A 26,325-nucleotide genomic window follows, 5' to 3' on the forward strand; every position below is an offset into this window, starting at 1 on the left:
GACAAAGAATAGTGTCTGCAGCCAAGAACATAATGTAAATCTCTGCGTGATGGTGGAAATTATGTGGAGGCACACTGATTTTGACAGATTGTGCAGGGAGCAGTGGAATACTGGGCCCTGCAGGCAAAAATATTTGCTGTGATCGCTTATACCAGGGGGTTTGCATACCGCATTAAATCTTATTTTATCAAAAGCGACACAATGAAACCACTGTCTTTCAGGGTCTTGGCTCATCCTTAAAGAGACTCACTTTGCCTATTCAAAAAATATCTTCATTGGGGTCAAAACCTTAAGTGAGAATCTGGCAGGTGTTCTCTTTTAGACCCCTTTTACACTGGGGCCGCGTTAGCGCAAAAGCGCTGCTTGTTTTATTGGAGCTTTAGCGCTGTTTAAGCCCAAAGAAGGGGTTAAAAACGCCCCTGTTGTGGCGCTTAGGAAGCGCTTTTCAGGTGCTTCGGAAGTGCTGCCCATTCATTGCAGAGGGTTTGGGGCATTTTGGGAGCGCTTTATACAGTGCTTCCAAACCGCCTCAAAGATGCTGCTTGCAGGACTTTTCCAAACGTCTCGCAATTGCACTGCCCAGGTGTGAACACACCCATTGTAATGAATGGGAGGCAGTTTTCAGGGGCTTTACATGCACTATTTCTAGCGCTAAAACGCCTGAAAACTGCCTCAGTGTGAAAGGGGTCTAAAGGCTGGATTGGAGTTGGACCTTAAAGTGCAGCTGTGTCCATGCTAAGGACATTAAATCTGAACTTCGGATAATGTAAACATTATTCTTGCATTGCCCCCTCCGAGACACTGTAAAAATGATCTATGAAGTGCCCCCACCTCCTTTTGGCTTTTGCCATCCTCACAGCTCAGTCACTGCTAGGGTTGCCAAGCAAGTGCACTCCCAGCACAAAACAGTGTTACTGAATGTATGCATATATCTGGCAGCACAGCATTAAATCCTACTACTGTGCTGCTGCACGTGTTCAATAAATATAGAAAATTAGTCAGGCCTAGATGGCCACATTTGTAGTAAAAAGTTTTGGATTAAAAGTCTTTGTAAATGCGCAAAGAAACTACTTATCACATTTTTTTTATTTGATTATTTTTGTTTGCGATGATTTGACAAAATAAATAATCAAACATAGGTGGGTAAAACACCAAAGTATTTTGTAAGCTGACTTAAATATATAAGGGGTGTCCACCAAAATGTCATTCTGACCCCAGTTGTTTTCTTGCTTCTTAATGCATTTCTTGCATTTTCCTCATATAGTGAGCTGAACATGTCTTGTTTGTTTGTATTCTAGGGTGTCCAGCAGAAACGACCATCAGAAGCACAAAATGCAATTCTTCGCCGACATTTTCTAGAGCTTACTCAGAGCTTCATTATTCCTCTGGTATGTATCTATAGAACGTGGTGGACTTGCATCCAAACCCCTTTTTTATGTCTCTATAGCACATTCATAACTATGCAAGGATTTGCATTGCTAACATGCATTGTGCATGCATTTTGGGGTATGCCCATTTTTTCTAATGGACCCACAGCACACATCCATGCATTAAAAAAAATGTTAAACCTCTATGCAGCACAGCAGCCCTAAATACACCTGCAATGTTATGCAATTCTGTATGGAGGTGTGTTGAGAACTTAATAAGAAATGGATGGAGGTGTACACTAAAAGACATCTACACCAGTGCATGTTAAAGTGCCACAATCTTCTTACTCTGATCCAATATCCCTCACTGCCAACCACAGGTACCAACAGTCCTCAATCCCTCCCACCTGCTGAAGCCATTAAATTCCTCTTGTTAACACAGCAAGATTGCAATGCCAGGGCTGCATGGAATAGGGCAGAGCTTGAAATACATGTAGAAAAATCCATTAGTGGGCAAACCGACTTTCACCATCATGTTCTAACATAACTTACAAATGTTAGGCGGCAAACCACAGATATACAGTATTTTTTTTGAAAACTTTACCTTTTATTAAGGCAAGTGGTGAAGACCCTCTACCTGCTAACTTCCTTCAACGCATTTTCACCTCAAGAGGGGCCTAGCTGTAGAGGAATTATTTGTAGGACTACACAATAAGGTCCCACAAGGTGGTGAAATGCATCAGATGTGGTTAGCAGGTAGTGTGTCCTTACCAATGACCTCAGTAAAGTTATGGACAAGAAATTATTCTGTGGGTGTGCAGCCTAACCTTTTTGTGTACAGCGCATGTCAGAACATGTACTGTGAAGATCATTCTACTCACTGCTGATTATTTGATAAGTGATAGATACTGGTGGGTTGGATCACCTACTGGCTTGTTATATTTTTTGTTTAGCAATTCCAGTGGTGGGATTTTCCTATTGGGTATTAAATCTCTGCCCCTCTTCTATCCAGTCCTGGGATCTTATGCCTATCGTTCAAACATACGTAATCTAATAGCCTTCATCTCCATTGGGTGGAGCTGGGAATTAGGATAGTTGGATGGGGGGGCGTGGCCTGTACGGGCATGTGAGTAGACGCATATCACCAGGCTCCTGCTGTAATCCTTCAGGTATCCTTTCCGATTGGCTCCATACCACTCCTGCCTGTTGCCCAGTGTCTCTGTAAGCACGGGGTAGTGTCTCCTGCAGCTTGCTGCACAGATGTTGACCCATAAGGGCTGAGAAGCTGCTTCGAAGATCCAAGATGGCGATCAGCAGTAGCGCCGCCGCGTGGAGGGGACAAGCCAAAGAGCGGCGTGAGTACTACTTCCAACCCCCCCCAAAGTAACTGGGGAGGGAACGGGATATATTATGCCCAGAGACCGTCAGCTGTGTCCGGTCAGCCTGCTGTGGAGGACTTCGTGTTTCCCTCTGACCAGGATATTGGGAGCACTGATTGGGCTGATATGCTGGAAGCTGCAGATATATCAGGAGCCATGCATGGCATGACTGTGAACCCTGAAGATGGGGGCAATGATGAATCCTTCCAACCCACCCTAGAGGATATATTGCAGGCTGTGCAAAAATGCACTGCATCCGTAGATGACTTAAAGGAACTTGGAGGACTGAGGGAGGTGTCTCTTCTCCGCCAAGACCTGCAAAAAATAAGGGAGCGCACGACTGTGGTAGAGGGCAGAATTAGTGATCTGGAAGACCAGCTTCCCTCTTTGCCTGTGATGCCAGAATGGCCGCTCAACAGGTGGCAGCTGCTAACGAAAAGGTGGATAACATAGAAAACCGTCTCCGCCGTAATAACGTGCGCATTTTGGGGTTCCCGGAGAAAGTGGTGAGTTGGGACCCCACCGCTTTTGTTGAGAGATGGCTGCTGGAGCTGCTTGGCAAGGAGGCCTTTACCCCGCTACATGCTTGCACAGTAGGGAAACGGCTGTAAACCTTACAAGCAAATGGCAGGGGCAGCACCCGAGAGCCGATAAAAAAAAAAAAAACGGCTGGGGTGCTGACATTGCTGGATTCATGGACAAGTGTCCTAATATTAAAAGTCAGCAGCTACAGTATTTGTGTAACTTATTTTTTTCTGAAGGAATCTGGACCGACCTCTAAGATTTGCTGGAAGAGATGTGACAGACATGTACTTGCACTCTCTAATGAGCATACCGAATAGAGAGAGGGCTCATTGTACCCCACCCAGACCTTTGCCCCCTGGTAACCGCCCAAGGTCCATGCTAGCTTGTATGCTGAACTATAGGGACCGCAAAATCATCCTGTGACTGGCCAGAGAAAAAGCAAACATACAGTATATTGACGTGAAAGTCTCCTTCTATCCAGATTTTTCTGCAGGGGTTCAGCGAAAGAGGGCAAAGTTTCAGGATGTGAAAAAAGCGCATGTTGCGCCTCCAACTACCTTATGCCATGTTGTACCCGGCCCAACTGAGGGTTACTGCCAGAGGCCAAACTCACTTCTTTAAATATGCTCCTGAAGCGGCCTCCTGGTTGGATCACAATGAGCAAAGCCTAGGACATCAATGTGAAGCCGCAGATGAGGGCAGATCTGTCTTATCACTTAACACAATGGGCAGTCCATGGTTGCTGTTTTTCTTTTTTTCAGTTTTTTTTCGTTACCTACCTTTACAGCTATCTTCACTTGGAGGGCCATTTCCTTAGCCCTAAAAATGTGATCTAGATCCACAAAAAAGCTTTCTACAGCATGATAGTGCGAAAGGGCGGCTGCCTCTCTGCCATTGCAATTTCTTGCATGATTCGAATTGTCCTGTTGACGAACCTAGTTTAGACAACGTCCGTTGGGTCGGTCTGGTTCAATTCTACATATGTTTACGTGACTTCCAGTGATAGCTACGGTGTTGTACCAGCTCCTCCGAGCACACTATAAAGCTATTCACTTGTGCCTTGTGCCTCGTAATCTCTACCTCACAGCCTCGTTTTATGTTCTCCTGGATTTCCACTGTTGATGCTATACTTCCAGGTGGCTGTCTGGGAGTTTTATTACAACCATGACTCTACTTTGATTCCTGACCTGATTTTGCATAGTACACTTGGATGTGCCCAAGTTAATTCTCTCCTGCATATGATTGTACTGTTGCTGTACAATGGCTGACATTCCCCTGTTGTCATGGAACGTTAGGGGTGTTCATGACAACTTGAAGAGGACCATGATCTCCTCATGTATTAGACAATTCCAGGCCTGCAATTGTGTTTTTCCAGGAAACCCACCTTACTTCTGACTCAGTGTCTTGCCTTGCTTATTCCTGGTTATCGAGCAGCTATCACTCCACACATACAAACTATTCACTTGGGGTCAGTGTCCTGATTCACGGGGCCCTGGCCTTTTCGGGAATTGACTTCTAGGGTGGACCCTGACGGTTGTTTTATCTTTTTATTTTGCAAACTGTATGCTATTACTATTGTGTCAGCCTTTGTGTACATACCGTCCCCTTTTTTGGGAGCAGTGATGAGGGAGTTACTGTCGAACCTGGCCGACAAAAAAGAGGTCCCGGTGTTTCTTCTTGATTTTTTTTTTAATTGCTACTTAGACCCGATGTTAGATAGGCATCCGCCTGTTCTCCAACATGGAGGTGGCAGAAACACTGCACTGGGTAAAATAATTTCAGATGTGGGCTGGATTGAACATTGGAGATTTTAAATACCCTTTGGACAGTTTTCCTATTTTTCCAAATCTCACGGCTTCCTATCTAGAATTGACCTCTGCCTGGGTAATACCTCTAGTATCCCCTTGGTGTCACATTTTGGAATATCTACAGCGCGGAGTGTCCGACCATTCTCCTTTGGTGGTCTGGCTCCGAGCCCAACTGCCCACGCCCCTTCCTAGAGCCCCATGGAAATTAAACGCCTTTTGGTTACAATTCTTTCCCTCTCATGAGCGTATAGCTGCCCAGATACAGAACTTTTTGTCACCAACCCAGTAAATGGGAAAGAACTATTATGCTGGGAGGCTTTCAAGGTGCATTTGAGGGGACTATTTATAGCAGAAATTAACGCAATCAAAAAATCATCCTCTGAGTTCTACAGGTTGAAAGCCAGATGCGACAGTTGGAACGGCAATATATTTCTACCTCACTTGAGTCCACAAGGGAGGCATGGATAGCATCCCAGGATTCTCTGGATCGGTTGAAAAAATCCGCTGCGGAACATAAACCTTTTTTCTCTAAAATGGCGTTCTATAAAGAGGGAGAGAAGACAGGACGTTTATTTGCTAGAATAGCTAGGTCACACCAGTCCTCCCCTGCCATAGGTACCATACGCACCTCTGATGGTCATATAGTGAACCGCCCTGACCTTATCACTCAGGAACTGACCCAGTTCTATGTCACCTTATACCAATCACAAAGTCACTACTCCATGGAAGAACTGGCCGTATATCTGAGTACTCTGGAGCTACCTACATTGACAAAAAGTCGGCAGTCTAAACTGGACTCCCCATTGACCTTGGATGAGGTGCGATGGGTGGCTGCCTCGTTCCCTGCATCCAAGGCCCCTGGGGACGACGGTCGTCCCCATTGACCTTGGATGAGGTGCGAAGGGCGGCTGCCTCGTTCCCTGCGTCAAAGGCCCCTGGGGACGACAGTATCCCGGTTGAGATGTACACGAGATATGGGGAATCTATTCTGCCAATACTACTACAGGTCTTTAATGCTGGTTATAAATCCCAATGTCTACCTGAGTCTAAGTCAAGGGCTAACATCGTTCTCCTCCTGAAACCGGGTAAGGACCCATTGGATCCGTGGTCCTACAGGGCTATTTCGTTGCTGCAGGGCGATGTTAAAATTCTAGCCAAAGTACTTGCCATGCGTCTCAACGAGGTTATTTTGTCTATTATACACACTGACCAAGCGGGGTTTTTGCTCCAATAAGTCACTGCCTTGAACCTACGAAGGTTATTCCTCAACATGCAGACACCAATGGATAATATGGGCCAATGTGCGCTACTGTCCCTGGAGGCTAATAAAGTGTTTGACAGTGTGGAGTGGCAAAATCTGTGGACAGTGTTGACCAAGATTCATTAAATGGGTCCAGCTCCTTTTATCAAGCCCCTAAGGCTGCTATCAGGTGCATGGATAGGGTTTCCCCTGCTTTTATGTTGGGACGTGGGACTAGACAGAGGTGCCCCCTCTCCTTGTTGCTTTTTGCGGTTGCCATTGAACCACTGGCTGCTCTGATCCTTGCCAAGCCATTGATTACGGGGTTTAGATGTGGCCACTTACACGAAAAACTCATGCTATACGCAGAGGACATGCTGCTCTTCTTAGAGGACACTAATGCCGCTTACAGACGATCGGAATTTCCGAAAACCAAACCGTGGATTTTTTTCCCATGGATGTTGGCTCAAACTTGTCTTGCATACACACGGTCGCAAATGTTGTCGGAAATTCCAATCGCTAAGAACGCACTGACGTACGACGAGCTGAGAAAAATTAAGTTCAATAGCCAGTGCAGCACTTCTGCTTGATTACGAGCATGCGTGGAATTTTGTGCGTCAGAATTTTCTACACACGTTCGTAATTTACGACAAAGGATTTTGTTGTTGGAAAATTTGAGATCCAGCTCTCAAACATCTGTTGTCGGAAATTCCGACAGCAAATGTCTGATGGAGCCTACACACGGTCGGAATTTCTGACAGCAAGCAAACATCGAACATTTGTTGTTGGAAATTCCGATCGTTTGTACGCGGCATTACTCTTCCCTAGAAGCTGTCATGGCCAAGATTTCTCAGTTTGGATGCTTTTCTGGCCTCACCATTAACTGGTCAAAGTCAGCTCTATTGCTTTTGGATGGCGGACCGGAGTAGTCAGTTGCAGCGGCCTGCCCTATACCCACTATCTCATCTTTTAAATATCTGGGGATTCATGTTGTTACCTCTAACATATTGGACTATTGCCGTCTTAATATCCTTTATTGTCCAGGTTTAGAGATGGGTTGAACACCTGGAGCAAGCTGCGACTATCAGTAGCAGGCAGGATCAATCTAATTAAGATGATCTTGATGCCCCAACTGCTGTATCCCCTGCATAATTCTCCAGTGGTAATCCCCCTAAAAACCTTTAGAATAGTTGTCTATCTTCAGACCCCTAATTTGGAATAACCGCCCCGCCTGTATTAGTCTGGAAAAACTTCAGAACCGCGAAGACGAGGGTGGTATTACATTGCGGCCCAGTTGCAACACCTTACTAGCCAGTTTCTTGTCACACCATGTAGCTCCCCCTGCCCATTAGTATCGGCTACGTAAATTGTGTTACGATGCACTGGAGTGGATTCTGTCCCTATCGCCTTTAGAAGCTGGACTGATCACAAAAACATCTTTCCCACGTACAACCTTTTGCATAAAGTTTGGCTTAAGGCTAAGCAGCTGCAAGGGGTTGAGGGATTTACAGCCTATAGCCCAATTTGGGGAAATAAAGCATACGGGGAACTGTTCAAACTGCAACAGGCTTTCAAATGGAAGGCATATGGGGTGCCCCGTTTGAAACACATTTTTCACATTTGGAGTGTTTTCCCCTTTTCAACCCTGCAGGAGAGATTTAGTCTCCCCCCCCCCCAATACAATTTTACTACATTCAATTGCAGCACACGGCTTACTTCTCAGTGCTACAATATGTTACTAAGTGAATATTTGGATGGCTATCCCACCAAGGCTAGAGAGAAATGGGAGGGGAACGTGGGATCCCTGCCTGGTGATCAGTGGGGAGATGCATTGCAGGCGGTGGCAACTAGCGCCTTAATCTCTTCACAAAAACTATCCCAGTTATACATAATACTGAGATCCCATCTCATACCTGCTTAACTGCCTAAAATGGGCATACTTTATGACCCCCTGTGCTATAGATTTAAACGGGACAGGGGTGACCTCATCCACCTTCTCTGGAGGTGCCCCAAATGACACCGCTATTGGACAGCTGCTTTGGGTACCCTTAATAGGGTATTCCAATCTTCTGTCCTGATAGACCCTAAATATTGCCTGTTGAGAATGTTAATTGATCTTATACCAGAGGAGCCCACAAGAGTAGCAGTTAATCACGCCCTCGTCCAAGCTCGCAAATTACTGCTTCTGCTTTGAAAATCCCTGACCCCCCTTCATACCAAATGTGGGTATCACACATGGGACATACCCTTGTTTTTGAAAAATATGTGTACCAACACAGGGGATGCTTGAGAAAGTTCGACAGGTTATGGGCACCATGGCTGGACACCCCTAGGCTTGGCCCACGGGAACAGGTTCAGTTGCGGCTTCTACAATGTCCAGACAGACCAGTTTAGGTTAGGCTAGGTATAGCACATAAGGCACACTGGAGGCTGTGTATATCTTTTCTTTGGCTTTATGTGATATATCATGCACATCAACATTTGGGATGTGTATATATGTGCTCTAAGTTTGTGAATGTACAAGTGCAACACTCTACTTGTATTTGATGTGTAGGATGTAAGGGATTGTCACCGACATGTATCTGAATTTATTCTTGTTTGTTACAAGTTCAATAAAGAACCTGTTTGATTCAAAAGATACAGTTGGGTGAAGCTGGGAATGGAAATATGGTTGTCTGACTCCCCTTTAAAAAATATAATTTAGCCAAGTTATTCAGTCTGCTAGCATTTGTCCAAAACAGATGTATCAATTAGATATGGTTTGACCCTTTTAAGGCTCGGTTCACACAGGGACGACTTGTCAGGCGACCTAGTCGCCTGACAAGTCGCCTCCCGTTCTGTGCTATGGAACCGTTCTAAGGGGAGCGACGCAAGTCGCTCCGACTTAGAAAAAGGTTCCTGTACGACTTTGGGGGCGACTTGGGGCGACTTGCATAGACTTCTATACAGAAGTCGTTTTGCAAGTCGCCCGGGCAGTCGTGTGCAGGTCGCCTCGGTGAGGCGACCTGCAAGTCGTGCCGCCTCTGGTGTGAACCGAGGCTTATTGTTTAAAACCTAAAAGCTTATGATCTTGCAAGAAAGTATTTACATTTTCTTAAATGTTGTGGCAGCTCTTTTAAGCTACAATTATAAGTCTGTCATTTTACTTTTAAATACTGACACCAGGTCTTTTTTCCTCTTTGCTTTTTTATTGCTAGCAGAGTTGAGCTTAGGCGTTTTCCTATCCTAGTCTAAACCTGCCTGAGCTGTCCTGTCATAAAGTGGTTACTGCTCAAGTGCAATCTTCAGTGGCTGAGGCATTCCCAGTCCCACAGCGATACATATACAAGGGGCATTTATATGTGCGGTTGTGGGGTAGGGAATGACTCGGCGGCTGAGGAGTGGCGGCTTTTCAACGGGGTAACACAGGCTGTTTCACACTAGGATACAAATACGCCTAAGCTCATCCCTAATCACTAGTTATTTAATTGCTGCATTCTCTGTACGATGTCAACCTGCAACAAGCCTCAGTGACCGGTATTCTTTGTATCATTTGCTTCTGTAGGAACGTTATGTGGCAAGTTTAATGCCGTTGCTGAAGAGCATCTCTGCATGGAAGGTGAGTCTCTGCTGGCTGGTGGTTGTTGTCGATGGAACGACTGTCCTAGTGTTTGATCCTTTTCCATTGTGTGTTGTTTCTTCAGAGTCCTCCACAGCTCAAGCCCTTCAGTCAGGAGGAGTTTATGAAGACCTTGGAGAAGGCAGGTCCTCAGCTTACTTCTCGGTTAAAGGGAGACTGGATCGGCTTATACAGGTAATATATTGACAATGATTGTTGGTTACATTATTTTCAAGAGCATCTCCACTCATTGCTAGCTTGTAGAGCAGGTGGATTCATATACTTTTTTTTTATGACAGATCTATTTTTGAATGATTTTAAGTCCAGGTTTCCCAGTGCGGGAAACCACTCTGCGATTTCCAGTGCATGGGGTCTCATTAGTATTAATGGTACCCTTATGCATCCCCTAAACTTCATTACTTTTTTTTTTTTTTTTTCTGTGCATGCGGGAAGGTGTGCGATTACCTGACTTCCCGAAGCCCGCACTACTGTAAACCTAGCCTTAAGGACGAAGCCCGTGTTTCTTTTCACTTTTAAATAGTTTGTTTAAGCCAAGGTGGCCCAAATAACCTATTTCCATAACAAAATTTTTCTACCACTGTCAGCACTATATCATAATGTAGTAACATTAGCTACAAACAGCTCTGTGTTCCGGCAGCATCACAGATCACTTACCATCTGCTGCAGGAACACAATTGAGTTGGGCTGAAAGCTTCTCAGACATTCAGATTAAATCTTGAATTTTTATGAATGAATAAAAAGGCTTATTTTGATTTACCAAGATGGAAATCATGACATCTGCCCACTATCTATCTTCATTCATAAAAATACAAGGCTTCCACTGAATGGCTGAGGAGCACTTGCCCCAACTTGATTTTGTTCTGGCGTCAAAAGGGAAGTCGCCTATGATGCTGCAAAAACACAGCACAGCATACTATACAGGATGTTGCTAATGCATTGCAAAAATCGATGAATGGTGGTACCTGTATAATGCACATGTAAGGAAAAACTTCAATATAAACTTACCTTGCCTCCTTTTGTGATGTCTAGTTGAAGATGACGTCTAGAAAAAATAACACCTGTAAGGCAATTGCATAATATCCTAGACATTATGAAATACTTACCTTGGAACAAAGCTTTCCAGCAGTGCCCTGTCAGGGCTGATGTCTTCCCCCCGGTCTTTCTTCTGGGTTTGCACGCTCCGGCTATGTGATTGGCCAGAGCCGCAAAGACGTCACTCCCTTGCTCTTGGTTCCTGCATGAAGGTCAGAGAGGTGAATATCTCCTAAATGGTACACGTTTAGGAGATATTTATTTTACCTACAGGTAAGCCTTATTATAGTCTTATCTGTAGGTAAAAAAAAATCACCAGTCAGGCTTTACCACTTTAAAGACTACTGAGTTGGGTTCATATCCATTTATAAACCAAATGGGGAGAAGGTGTGTAAATTGAGGCCTATAACACACTCGCTCAGCGCCAGATCAATCCTACGGTTCCATATGCAGTATAAAATAAATAAACAAACACTTAAGAATATTAAATCCCACAATTCTATGTGCAGCAATACATAAATAATCAAAAGTATCAAGCAGCTGTTTAAAAAGGAAGAAATGGCATAAATAAGTAGTAAAAAAGTCCAGCAATCAAACACTGAAACATAAAATACTAAAAACAGTGCTAAAATAAAAGCCACAAAAATTGTCACAATAAGTGGCCAGAACAAAAATAAAAGTCTCTATGTAGAAGGTAATGATGAAGACAGTTCAAGGTTTTTAAAGGTGTAAAATCACTGATGTCCAAGCGTGCACCTTTCACCAGAAAGAAAGCATGTTCCACCACGTGATGCACACTCCCCCAGGGGGTCAAACTCACCAGAAGCCACTATTAAAAGGGGGGTATTCAATGGGTAATCAGCATCCACTTCAATAGTCGGTCCTCATCATCAGCAGGATTCACTGGTAAAGGAGCTCCATATATATCATAAAACACAAGATCAACACCGACATAGCGTACACCTATAAAAACCTTGAACAGTCTTCATCATCACCTTCTACACAGAGACTCTTATTTTTGTTCTGGCCACTTATTGTGACAATTTTTGTGGCTTTTATTTTAGCGCTGTTTTTAGTATTTTATGTTTCAGTGTTTGATTGCTGGACTTTTTTACTACTCATTTATGCTATTTATAAACCAGTTCACATTGCCGTTTGTTGATGAACTGCTCAGTGGCACTGCTGCTTAATCCAGTGTAGGTTTCTGCATACATGTATAGGGAAGTCATGCTTGATGTACATTACTCTGGCCATCTGCTCTTGTGGCACTTTATAATAAATGGCTCTCATTCAGAAGGCTTTCATCCTATAGCTCTTCCTTTCAATAAGCAGTTTGTGCTCAGCAGATTGCAGTAATTTATTCAGTGCCCAGAAGGATTCCTAAAGCCATCTGCCAATGTCAGGGTCACAGGTTTTCTTTCATCATTATGGTGAATTAAATAGTCTCAAGCCATGCAGCTACAGATATGACAACATCAATCATGTGTAATCCTTAGTAGATGTGAGATTAAAATAATGAATCAATGCATAGAGTAATTATAAATGCATAGAGTAATAAAACCTCTAGAGTATCAATATTGAACACAGACTTAAAGTGGACCTTCACAATAGCAGATAGTTTTGAGGCACAAGGAGAACTTCAGCTGCATGGAAGACATTGCTGGACTCCATGGACTAGTAAGTATGTGTTTTTTTTTTTTTTTGTCCTTTGCTTTCTTTTTCTTGTTTTCCAGCCGAAGACCATGGTTAAGCTGGCCATAGATGGGTCAAAATTCTGCTGATTCAACATACACTGAATTTCTAACAGTATGTGGCTGTTCCTGCTCGACAGGAGTCAATTGCTTGAGCGACTTCTGTCAAACAGACTTGCTGAAAAACTTTTGTTGATAAGCAGCTGCAGCCACTGACCATTGTTTTCTGACCGTGCCTGGTCCCGCTTTCAGAATACCATGTCCCATTGCGGGGATTCCTCCATCCACCTCATTTATGTGGGTGGAGGAAGATGTTCATTTTTTTTTTTTTTTTCGTTCAGTCTTGTGGCTGAACAGAAAAAACTAACGAAATAACTACCTGTTTATGGCCAGCTTTACATTTTCTTAAATTTGTTTTCTTTAAAGGAGTCCCCCAAGATCACCGTAACTTTGTTTTTTGCCTGCTGATCCTGACTTACTGTCGGGATCAGCAGGATTATGAAAATCCACTGATTTTCCGCAACAGTGTTTGTTCTGCAGGGAAATTGTGCCGCATCATTGTCATCCTGCGGACTTGGTAGGCTTAGATGAACATGTCCTTTTAAATGGACTTTAAAGAGGAACTTCACTCCTGGTTTAAAAAAATAATGAAAAGTCAGCAGCTACAAATACAGATATTTACCGGCCCATGGAGTCTAGAACTGTCTTCCTGACAGCCAGTTCTTATCAGAGCTCCAGATCTTCTTCTATGCTGCCATCTTGGATTTGGAAGCCGGTTGTGACTTCCTGATGATTCATAGTCGGCTCCTGACTGCGTGACCCGTGAGATCTTGCAGCGCAAGAAAACTGGTCCTGTAGCCTCCAGGGATGTGTGACGTTATCCCAAGAAGCTGCGTCGGAGGTGTGCGGCCCGAGATGACCTTATCCTTACCTAGGTGAGGATTAAGGAAGTGGGAACAGGTACCTGTCCAAAAGGGTTAGCTTATATGATAAAAGTTGATAAGTTGTAATTACCCCTGTATATATAATTTCTTGTCCCAGCCCCTGAAACGGTCACTTTTGTTGAATATCTTGCCCTGCATGTAAAGATGAACAAAATATATATAAAGATGTGAAATAAAAAGTTGAACTTGTATACTGACTGCTGTCATTACAGGTATTTGTCTCATACAGTTACTAGAACACAATATTTCTCGCTGCAATGAACTGTAATGTATGTGTTTTTCTCTATTAAGGCATTTTTTGCGTTCACCTAACTTTGACGGCTGGTTCAGAGCCCGGAGAAAAGAGATGATGCAAAAGCTAGAAGCTCTTCAACTTGAAGCACTTTGTAATGAGGTAATTTCAGTCCTTGTATATCGTAGGGCATCATACAACATTCAACCAAATTATATAAATGTAATTCCACTTTTACTGAGTTGAGTTACTTAGATTGTGAGGCAGCGTAATACCGCATAATCCAGCAGAGAGGTGACGGCAGTATCCACTCTTCACTTTAAATAGAACCCACAAATTGAAAACAGGAGTTTAGTACTCTGAGCCAGTCCGGATTTTATTGTTTGGCATAGTTCTGCCAGTCTACAGTGTGAATTATTATTATTATTATTATTATACAGTATTTATATAGCGCCAACAGTTTACGTAGCGCTTTACAACTTGAGGGTAGACAGTACAAATACAATACAATTTGATACAGTAGGAATCAGAGGGCCCTGCTCCTTAGAGCTTACAATCTAAGAGGGAAGGTCAAGAGATACAAGAGGTAATAACTGTGGGTGATGTGCTGATTGAGAAGATAAATGTACAGTTGTTAGGTGGGGGCCAGATAGGCTTCTCTGAAGAGATGAGTTTTCAGGGATCATCTGAAAGTGGATAAAGTAGGAGAAAATCGGACGGATTGGGGTAGAGCATTCCAGAGGATGGGGGAGGCTCTGGAGAAGTCCTGAAGGCGAGCATGGGATGAGGTGACAAGGGAGTTTGAGAGCAGGAGGTCTTGGGAGGAGCGAAGAGAACGATTAGGTTGGTATTTTGTGACTAGGTTAGAGATGTAGCTAGGGGCCAGGTTGTGGATGGCTTTGTAAGTTATAGTTAGTATCTTGAATTTAATTCGGTGACTGAGTGGCAGCCAATGGAGGGATTGGCAGAGGGGTGTAGCAGACGCTGAGCGGTTTGTGTGGTGGATGAGCCTGGCCGCAGCGTTCATGATGGACTGAAGTGGGGATAGCCTATTTAGAGGTAAACCAATGAGGAGGGAGTTGCAGTAGTCAAGGCGGGAGATGACCAGGGAGTGGATTAGAAGCTTTGTGGTGTCATTGGTTAGGAAGGGGCGTATCTTGGAGATGTTGCGAAGACAGAGGCGGCAAGCTTTGGATAGTGATAGAATGTGGGGTCGAAAGGTTAGTTCAGAGTCCAGGATTACACCTAGGACCTTGGCGTGGGGAGATGGGTTGATAGTTGAGCCGTTGATCTTGACAGGGAGATCAGGGGAAGTGGCACCTGAGGGAGGAAATATCATGAGCTCGGTTTTGGATAGGTTGAGTTTGAGAAAGTGATGTGACATCCAGGCTGATATGTCTGCTAATAAGTTGGTAATGCGTGAGGAGACAGATGGAGAGAGCCAGGGGGTGGAGAGATAGATTTGGGTGTCATCAGCGTAGAGATGATATTTAAAGCCGTGGGAGGCAATCAACTGACCCAAGGAGGTGGTGTAGATTGAGAAAAGGAGAGGTCCGAGAACAGAACCTTGGGGGACCCCAACGGAAAAAGGAAGAGGAGAGGAGGAAGTAGAGTTGTAAGTGACACTGAAGGAGCGGTGGGATAGGTAGGATGAGAACCAGCGAAGAGTACAGTCACGGAGACCAAAGGAGTGGAGTTTTTTGAGGAGGAGGGGGTGGTCCACTGTGTCAAAGGCAGCAGAGAGATCCAGGAGAAGTAGTACAGAATAGTGTCCATTTGCTTTAGCCATTAGTAGGTCATTTGAGAGTTTAAGGAGAGCAGTTTCCGTGGAGTGTTGAGGGCGAAAACCGGACTGAAGGGGATCAAGAAGTTTATTCATGGTCAGATGGTCGCTTAATCGGTTGTAGACCAGTCTTTCAAGAAGTTTGGAGGAGAAGGAGAGTAAGGAGATGGGACGTAAGTTGTTGAGATTGGTGGGATCCAGTGAGGGCTTTTTTAGTATGGGGGTGACTAGCGCATGTTTTAGAGAGTTTGGGAAGATGCCACAAGAGAGGGAGAGGTTGAAAATGTGAGTTAGAGAGCGTAGAATCGAGTCAGAGGGTGAGCGTAGCATTTGCGAGGGAACAGGATCCAGGGGGCAAGTGGTTAGATGAGTGCTAGATAAAAGTTTAGCGACCTCAGTAGTAGTAGCAGGGTTGAATGAGGGAAGTAATGATTGTATCTGTGGACATGGGGTGTTGCATGGGGGAGGTTTTTGCACATTGGCGATCTCCTCGTGAATTGTATCAATCTTAGTTTTGAAGTGATTGGCAATCTCCTGGGCAGTGAGTGAGTTGGTGGGTGGAGGCAGTGGAGGACAGAGTAGAGTGTTGAAGGTAGAGAAGAGTTGACGTGGACTGGATGAGAAGGTGTTGATGAGTGTGATAAAGTAGGTCTGTTTGGCAGTGTGAAGGCAGGAGTAGTATTTTAGGAGGGCAGATTTATATTGTGTGAAGTCTTCCTGGGTCTTAGTCTTGTGCCACAGGCGCTCAAGAGCGCGGCTACGTTTTCTGAGACTTCTGGTGTCTGGTGTGAATATGCTTATAGGGGGAGAGAGAGCACAGGAATGAACACATCAGTGTGCTGCTGCTTCTTCATTGGCCCCATAATGGGATAGGTCCTGGTTGTATTACTGAACTGCAGTGTAGTTTAAGGGGAGATCCAGGACCTGCATGTGCTGTCTGACTGGCGTACCTAGATCACAAGACTGACTTTTTAAAGAATTACAAATTATTTGGCAGGTAAATTAAGCTGACCATACATTATACAATTTTCTTATTCGATTTCCTTTAGATTTACCTTTTAGCTAGTGCAAGGGCCTGCCTAATTGCATACAATTTGAATGTGTTAAGGTTTGACCTCATATTATATGGTTTTGGTAAATATACAGTGAGGGAAAAAAGTATTTGGTCCCCTGCTGATTTTGTACGTTTGCCCACTGACAAAGAAAGGATCAGTCTATAATTTTAATGGTAGGTTTATTTTAACAGTGAGAGACAGAATAACCATAAAAAATCCAGAAAATCGCATGTCAAAAAAGTTATAAATTGATTTGGATTTTAATCAATTAAATTAGTATTTGACCCCTTCGCAAAACATGACTTAGTACTTGGTGGCAAAAACCTTGTTGGCAATCACAGAGGTCAGACCTTCTTTTTGTAGTTGGCCACCAGGTTTGCACACATCTCAGGAGGGATTTTGTCCCACTCCTCTTTGCAGATTCTCTCCAAGTCATTAAGGTTTCGAGGCGTTTGGTAACTCAAACCTTTTGCTCCCTCCACATTTTCCATGGGATCGACGTCTGGAGACTGGCTAGGCCACTTCAGGACCTTAATGTGCTTCTTCTTGAGCCACTCTTTGTTGCCTTGGCGGTGTGTTTTGGATCATTGTCATGCTGGAATACCCATCCACGACCCATTTTCAATGCCCTGGCTGAGGGAAGGAGGTTTTCACCCAAGATTTGACGGTATATGGCCCCATCCATCGTCCCTTTGATGTGGTGAAGTTGTCCTGTCCCCTTAGCAGAAATGTTTCTACCTCCATGTTTGATGGTGGGGATGGTGTTCTTGGGGTCAAAGGCAACATTCCTCCTCTTCCAAACACGGCGAGTTGATGCCAAAGAGCACAATTTTGGTCTCATCTGACCACAAGGCTTTCACACAGTTCTCATCTGAATCATTCAGATGTTCATTAGCAAACTTCAGACGGGCCTGTACATGTGCTTTTTTGAGCAGGGCAACCTTGCGGGCGCTTCAGGATTTTAGTCTTTTACGGCAAAGTGTGTTACCAATTGTTTTCTTGGTGACTGTGGTTCCAGCTGCCTTGAGATAATTATAAAGATTCTCCTTTGTAGTTCTGGCCTGATTCCTCACTGTTGTCATGATCATTGAAAATCCACGAGGTGAGATCTTGCATGGAGCCCTAGACCGAGGGAGATTGACAGTTATTTTGTGTTTCTTCCATTTGCGAATAATCGCACCATCTGTTACTCTCTCACCAAGTTGCTTGGCGGTGGTCTTGTAGCCCATTTCAGCCTTGTGTAGGTCTACAGTCTTGTCCCTGACATCCTTGGACAGCTGTTTGGTCTTGACCGTGGTGGAGAGATTGCAATCTGATTGATTGTTTCTGTAGACAGGTGTCTTTTATACAGGCAGCAAACTGAGATTAGGAGCACTCCCTTTAATAGAGTGCTCCTAATCTCAGCTAGTTACTAGAAGACACCTTGGAGCCAGAAAGGGGATCAAATACTTATTTTAAAATGCAAATCGACTTTTTTGAAATGCATTTTTCTGGATATCTTTTTTGTTGTTCTATTTGTATTTAAACTTTCTTTATTAATTTTCCTTCAAGACATAACATACATAATACTGCACAAACAAGATCTCAATATATCATATTACACAGATAAATAACGGCCTTCACATATTATAAAAACACGCATTAAAACCTAATATCCCTAAAGCTTGGAGATACCTCGTCGTCCCCCCTCACCTGTATCTACCCCAAAAATCCCACATTGTTTCCCTTCACTCGGGCAGCACTCCGTCGCGTGAAGGAGAGGGGGTGGGGTCATAGACGGGAACCAAAGCATACCCATCCATTCACCCGGCCCCTCTCTCTCCCGAGGTATGCATATCTTGACACCCCCAAAGGGAGGAGCAATCAGAGCGAGATAGAGGGGAGAGATGGAGAGGGGAAGAGAAGAGAGGAGAGAAAAAAAAAACAGAAACAAAAACACACAGCACCCCCTACACCCCTTTCACCCTGCACACCCCCCTCCCCCCAATCCCTAGTGCCATACCTCCCTTCCTATATACCCCACATTGTCTTTAATTGTGTAGCTCTAATCGTGTCAGTGAGGGGACCCCCTTGTCTAAATACTCCTGTGCTCAAGATATATATGTGTCTATACGAGGGGGTATAATCACCCCCCAACCTCCACCCTAGTTTCACATCCCGTCCACCTTTTATAGATCATTTGCTCCTATGTATCTATATCTATCTATATATATATATATATATATTAGAATAAAAAACCCCACACTCCCCTCCTAGACCCCATCCACCTTATACACCCCTCCCATCTCCCAGTCCCCAGTGCCATCCCACATTATTTTAAATAGTGTAACTCAAATCGTGTCAATAGGGGGGACTCCTTTGTATTAGATACTCCTGTGCTCAAAATATACATGTGTCTCTAAGGGGGGAAAAATCGCCCCCAACCTCCACCCCAATTACCCACCCCTCCTGTGTACCTTAGCAAGACATGTTTGCGTGCAGTTCTATATCCTTAATATATGTAGTGATTCAAAAAAAAGGGGGGGGGGCCCACCACCCACAGACCTCCCCTCTCTCTCCCCTCTCTCCCCTCTCCCCCCTCCTCAAGGTTACGCCTCAATCTCTCATATTGTTCAAATAGATCTCCGACTGCTTGAACTCATTCCATCCCTTCCATATTTTATTGAATCTTGGTCTGCAGTCGTTTTGTATGGATATCAATTCCTCCATCAGTCTGATTTTATCCACCTCCCTTAACCACTCCTTCACTGATAGGATTTTTTTTTTTGATTTCCACTGTCTCGGTATTAAAGCTTTCGCACCATTCAATAAATATGGGGTCATTGTTGTTCTATATTCTTTCCTTGATTCCCTTGTGGCATGAAACAAACACCACCAGGGATCCTGTTTAACCTCTGCTCCACTGATCTTTTCTATCATTTTCAATATCTCCCTCCAGAATTATTGCATCAAGGGGCAGTGCCACCATATATGAGCATGTGTTCCCTCCATCCCGCATTCTCTCCAGCACAATGGTGATGTCTCTTGATTTATTCTGTGGAGTTTCATTGGGACATAGTACCATTTAATTAAAAGCTTGTAGTTCATCTCTTTTACTTTCGCATCTATTGATGTGGAATGTACATAATCTAAGATTTTCCCTTTCATTTGTTCTGGTATCATTTGATTTAACTCTGTTTCCCAGCTCTCTAGAGGGCCTAGTGACTCAGACCTTAGTGGAGATGACAATATCTCATATATATTCGATATACTATGTCCACTTATTCCTCCCTGGTCAATACATCTTTCCCATGGATTCAGCTCTCTCATAGAGCGTATGCATTTTGGGAGGGCACTTACAAAATGTTGAAGTTGCCTGTATTTATACATCCCATGGTATAACCCTCTATTTCTCTCGTAATTCAGAGATTGAGCACAAGACATTCCCTTTTAGGGTATATTTCAATTTTAAGCTATCTGAGGGTGTCCACCTCAGGTACAGCCCGTCCTCCCTTCCAGGTGGGAAGTAGTCCGTACCTGAGAGGGGCATCAGCGAGCTGTTATATTGCCATGTCCTTATTTTGCACAGCTTATCCCACATTCTAAGGGTTTCTTTTGTAATTGTCGGTTTTTGTTGTTCTGTCTGTCAGTGTTAAATAAACCCATTCAAATTATAGACTGATCGTTTCTGATTAAATACTTTTTTCCCTCACTGTAAAGGAAAATTTGTAAAATGTATGGCTAGCCGTGGTTCACATAATTGTATTTCATTTCTGTTTTTAGCTGTTTGCCTGTATCAGCTAGTGCTTAAGTTATATGATCAGTGACCATAATCCATCCTGCTTAATTCTATGTGTTCATGTACATCTCTAAGGATTTGCTGATCTGGGTACAGAAGCACTCTGAAGTTGAGGCTGTGGACCTGGTTTTAAAACTGAAAAATAAACTGGTGAGTACAACTAAGAATATGATGGAAGATCAAAGCTGTCAAAAAGAACAAAAGAGGAACTCTACACAGTATGGATCATGTAAATCTTCTTTAAATATGATTTTCACAGTAACTCGAAGAACCTTAACCACTTGACCTCTGGAAGATTTACTCCTCTTCATGACCAGGCCACTTTTTGCGATACAGCACTGCATTACTTTAACTGACAATTGCACGGTCATGCAATGCTGTACCCGAATAAAATTTATCTTATTTCTTTCCCACAAATAGAGCTTTCTTTTTGGTGGTATTTGATCACCACTGCGTTTTTTTTTTTTTTTCTTTTTTGCATTATTAACAAAAAAAATACAGACAGTTTTGAAAACAAGACAATATTTTTTTTTGCTTTCTGCTATAAAACATATCTAATAAAAAAATTTTAAAAAATCAAATTTCTTAATTGAGTCCAATATGTATTCTGCTACATGTAAGGCCTCATGCACAATGGATGTTAAAAAAAGTTATAAAAACGCCAGTAGCTTTGCAGTCAGTTGGGCGTTTTATCTGCGTTTTTTGACGTTGGAGCGTTTTTGCACTTGAAAACAGCTGAAAAACTCCTCTCAGGACCCACTAGTTTTTTTTTTTTTTTTTTTTTTGTTACAGCCAAAAAAATGCTCTAGCCAAAAACAGTTGATAACCTATGTGTGCATGGACACATAGAATAACATGATGGGGAGTTTATTGACTGTAGAAAAAATGTCTGAAACCAAAAACAGCAGCTGTAAAAATGTCCAGTGTGCATGAGGCCTTATTGATTAAAAAAAAATCCCAATAAGCGTAAATATTGATTGGTTTACGCAAACATTATAGCATCTAAAAACTATGGGAAATAATTATGTAATTTTTATTTTTTATTTTTTTATACTAGTAATGGTGATCAGAGACACTTTGCGGGAACCAGTGAAACGAATACAGTGATCAGTGTTAAAAATATGCGCGGTCACTGTACTAATAACACTGGCTGGGAAGGGGTTAAACAACTAGGGCAATCAAAATTTTTAACTGTGTGCCTAGTCAGTGTTTATGTACTGTATGTGCTGCTTTTACTAGGGGAAGATATGGATTCTAATCCATACCTCCCCCCCCCTCCCGTCAGAATGGCGATCTGCCTGGATTACATAGGCAGATCACCGTTTCGTGTTTTCTAACGATCGGCGGGTGCTGTGAAGAATCAGAAGCGGCCGGCGACGCGTGCACACGCCCCCCGTGCTGGTGGTAATGCAGAACCATGTACAGTATATATACGTGATCCTGTGCACAGCTGCTGCTTTGTAGCAGTAAAGCTGCTATAGGGCGGTCGGCAAGTGGTTAAAGTATAATTCCAGCAGAAACCTGTCTAATCTTAAGAATGTTCCGTCCCTCCTCCTAACACCTATGCTGGCTAACCTGTGTAAGAAAGATGTATATATTTACCGGCCCCTCCTGTCCGGTCACGTCATTTCCTGTGTCAGCCAGCGGTGGCTACAGTGGATATGAATGAGCGCTCAACAACGGCTGGTAAAGCCTGGAGTGGTGATGTCACCCATAGGTTTCCTTTGGCCCATCTGTTGTCAGTGCTCCCTCCTCTCCCCTACAGTCTTCACTGATTGACACAGGGGAGCCAGATCATGTGACTGGATCTGGGCAGGCTGACAATGCAAGTGCATGCATCATTTTTACGTAAGTTAGTCAGCATCAGTGTTAGAAGGGGAGAGGGGACTACATGATAGGTTTATGCTTAAATTCTACTTTAAAGTAGATCTGAAATGTAATATGGTGATGTGGTGACTTTTAGATTTCTAAAACACTGTATTGTACAACAATATAAACAAGTGTTACATTTGTTTCAGAAACAACGGTTTTTAACTTTTTTCTTTTTTTTTTTTAACCAACCTATTTTCATAAGAGATTAAGAATTAAAATGACTGAAAAAAAAAAAGTTTTGAAATGACAGTAACATGTTATAACTTAACTGAGATTTAGGTGATTGGATTTAGATCTACTTTAAGCTTCATGTACAGTGACACTTTGAAAGTTGGTGGTATTGAAGTTTTGCCTTGTCGTTCCTTCCCATCCCCACCACACACTTCTACTGGCACATCATTATGAAGGTGAAGGGCTTCTTCACTGGCCAACAGGAATGTGTGGGAGGCTGTTGCTGGTACGTGCTTTGGGTTCTTGCATTTCTTTCCTTTCCTTTTTTATTTTTTTTACATTAAAGTATCACAAAAGGCATGACTATATCTACAGCCCAAACAGCTTTTTTTTAAATTTTGGGTAGAGTGGGAACGGCTATAAAACTGCCATCTGCATTTCAGGGAGATGTCCCTTCACTTACTGTTCTGTTGACTTAGAAGAAAGTAAGAGGATACTTTTTCACTGGTATAGTTACCCTATATTTTTGTTTTGATGGCAACTCCAAATTTTTTTTGATTTGCCCTCCCTTTCATTCCCAGTTGGTGTTCTGGACAGTTATAGAGAGAGAATCTCCCTAATGGGAACACAGGTGTTCCAACCCCTCCTTCACCACTCTATGCAAATTTTTATTTTTTTTTTTTTTAAATTCCTTTATTTTTAATAATGCATGTTACAATTTGATGTACATGTTATCAAGATCTATAACATTTAATGGATAATATAAAACAGAAGTAGGGAGAGGACTTTAACAGAAACTGTCGTCGACAAAGATGTAACACATATACATTCCTCTTGTTTACACAATCTGTATGGTGAAGGCGGAGCCTGAGTGCATGGGAGGGTCTAATGTAGTGATTATCTTAGTGCCCATTTGCAAGCAATTCCCTGAGATATGCCTTGTATAAACTGATGACTCGTGTAATTATCCCTTATCGACAGGTAAAAGGGTAAACCAAAATAACAAAGAGAGAAACTCTCCACTGACCGGGGGTGGAGATATTCCTTGCCGATCAGTAGAGTCCGGCAAAGGGCAACTACCGTAAAGTAATGTAGTCCATGATATTCAATATATCTGATCAGATCTTCCCTTAGCCGGAAGAGTATAGGGGGTTGTGTGAGAACCCAGGAAGAATGGGGGGGGGGGGGGGGGAAGGGAAGAGGTAAAAAGCGGGAGACAATAGGGAGGGAGGAGCGAGGAAGATAGAGAGGAGAGGTGGAGTAGGAGGGGAAGTAGAAGAGGAAGGGGTGAAGAGAGAGGTAAAGAGGAGAGGTGGCGGTGCCACCCTCCAGTCAGGCGGGGCCCTCGTATCAGGGAGTGTCCACGCTAAGTCACCTCCCGGAGGTAGGCCTCGGAGTAAATGAAGTGTTGCCAGGGGCGCCAGGTCTCCCGAAAGGTTTCCTCCCTGTCATGCAGGGTGGCCGTAAGATCTTCCATGTCACGCAGTTCGTTAACCCTGGCATACCACTGGATCTTCGTTGGTGGGATTTCCGATCTCCAAAATAGAGGGATGCAGGCCTTAGCCGCATTAAGTAGTTGTATAGTGAGTGAAGCTTTATACTTCTTAATTGGGCTTCTAGATAGGTGCAGCAAACAGGCCCCGGGATCTCCCTCCAGTGTGACACCCGTCAAACGCTCGACCGTATCTGTCACCTCTTTCCAAAAAGGTTTAATCTTGGGACAGTCCCAGAAAATGTGCAACATTGTTCCTTCTCCTGCTCCACAACGCCAACATAGACTTGGTACCTGCGGGAGGAACCTGTGAAGAGTGGATGGTACTCTGTACCATCTGGTCACAATCTTGTAGCATGCCTCCTGGACCCTTGTGGCTAGAGAAGATTTTTGGGCAAAATGTAAGATCTTTTCCCTTTGTGCTTCATCAAAATGCGCTCCTAATTCTGTCTCCCATTTAGTAAGGAAGGGGGGCACAAAGCCTTCAGCCGGGGCAATCAGAGAGAGGTAGATCAGGGATAGAGAGTGGCGTACGGGCTCTCTGCGGTGGCAGATACGTTCCAATTCCGTGAGTGGGCGTGGGGGACCTAGAGTCCGAGCGCTTCGGCGTAAAAAGTTACGCAGTTGGAGACCGCTCAGGAAATCCAATGGCGTGTCCAGGTCCTCTATTCCCGCGGCCGTCCTGAGCCGGCCACCGGAATCCAGGAAGTCGTGGAGGTGTGGCCATCTATCTCCCTCTGATAAGGCTCTATAAATCGGCCCCTGGCAGCCCGGCAAGAAATCAGGGTTGCCCAGGATCGGCACCATAGGAGAGGGAATGGGTGATATCAGGGTTTTACGAAAGGTTTCTCTGGCCACTCTCAATGTGTTTCCCAGAGTTGGGTGTTCGGCGATGATCTTCGGGATCGGAGTGGAGAGCCACGGCCAATTCCTAGCCGTATCACCGGAGTCCTCTATCTCCATAGTGACCCATTGTTTGGCCTCTGAGTGGCAGTACCAGTCTATTAGTCTGGTGAGATGTGTTGCCCTGTAGTAAGCTTTCACGTCTGGTAGTCCCACCCCTCCCCTGCGTTTTGCCATATAAAGTAGTTGTGCACATTTTTAAAAAGTTTTTCATTTAGCTATGCTTTAAAGAAGAACTCAATTTTCCCACACACTTTACAAGCTTGCCCTAAAAATGAATGTCCCTCACTAACCTGTGAGGTCGCCGGATGCGCTGTATAAACTGTCTGTGGCTGCGGCTACATACAGCACTGTGTTCCGGGTGTGAGCCGAGACTTCCTTTCTCCTACCCGGAACACAGAAGAGTCTTCCACAGTGGTGTTCAGCCACTCGGATCAAGTAATGTAATTTAGCAATGAATACAAAGCTTCCTCTGATTGGCTGAGTCAGAGAGGCAGGCTAATGATGTCACACGCCCCCCCTTGGCCAATCAGTGGAAGCTTTGTATTAATTGATGGAATATATTGCTTGCTCTGAGCGGCTACGGTAGACTCTTCTGTGTTCTGGGTATGAGAGAGGAAGTCTCGGCTCGCACTCGAAACACAGTGCTGTACGCTGTTTGTAGTCCCAGCTACATACAGTTTATACCAAACATCCAGTGGCCTCACAGGTTTATGAGGGACATACTTTGTTTAGGCAGCTTGGCTCAAACAAACTATGTAAAGTGTGTGGGAAAAATGGCGTTCTTCTTTAACTGTTTACTGTACATGTAAAGACAAGGATTGAATTTGCAGGAATGGCATTTTTAAGGTGCAGTGAATATACCAACAACAGGATTAACAGTTAAAAGAACATTTTATTACTGCAGTATCAAAAAGGTATGCCTTTTATACATTTTTATACCCTTTTATTATTGCTGTAATAAAATGTTTTTGTTTTGTTTTTTGTTTTTTTAACTGCTAATTTAGTTGTTGGTACAGTATATTCACTGCACTTTAAAAATCCCATTCCTGCAAATTCAATCTTTGTCTTTGTTTATAGAAGGGATGTGGTGCAATTTACTTATCATCCCCAACCCACACATTGATACAATGTACTTAATCTGTTTACAGTTATCAGAATACATATTATTTTGCTGATAGTGATTTTTTATGGCCCCTTCAAGACCTATCTATCCTGTACAGCTCATTAACATGCATTGTGCTAGGAAAGTCCAGTGTTTTGAATGGGCTGGCAACACACAACAAACCTAAAACTGGACCTGCACATTTATTTTTTTTAAACAATGCACTGCAACCCATGGTAGCGCATTAGTATGCATTGTAGTTCTTCTGCAAAACCAGTTCCTTGGAGGTGGATCGGTTTACTGCAGTAGAATGCAGTTCAGATTGAGTG

At 43.6% G+C, this 26,325-nt stretch overlaps 1 protein-coding gene across 1 annotated transcript in view; it reads left to right on the forward strand.

Moving 5' to 3' along the window:
• DENND6A (DENN domain containing 6A) overlaps window positions 1-26,325 on the forward strand; it is a 118,120-nt gene that overhangs the window by 80,397 nt on the left and 11,398 nt on the right. Inside the window, exons 15-19 of the mRNA XM_073592245.1 lie at window positions 1,299-1,388; window positions 9,864-9,917; window positions 10,003-10,112; window positions 13,897-13,999; window positions 20,529-20,603. Coding sequence (XP_073448346.1) covers window positions 1,299-1,388; window positions 9,864-9,917; window positions 10,003-10,112; window positions 13,897-13,999; window positions 20,529-20,603 — 432 coding nt within the window. The remainder of the gene's footprint in view (window positions 1-1,298; window positions 1,389-9,863; window positions 9,918-10,002; window positions 10,113-13,896; window positions 14,000-20,528; window positions 20,604-26,325) is intronic.

The sequence above is a fragment of the Aquarana catesbeiana genome, linkage group LG07 (genome assembly GCF_042186555.1).
Source record: "Aquarana catesbeiana isolate 2022-GZ linkage group LG07, ASM4218655v1, whole genome shotgun sequence".
Lineage (NCBI taxonomy): Eukaryota > Metazoa > Chordata > Amphibia > Anura > Ranidae > Aquarana > Aquarana catesbeiana.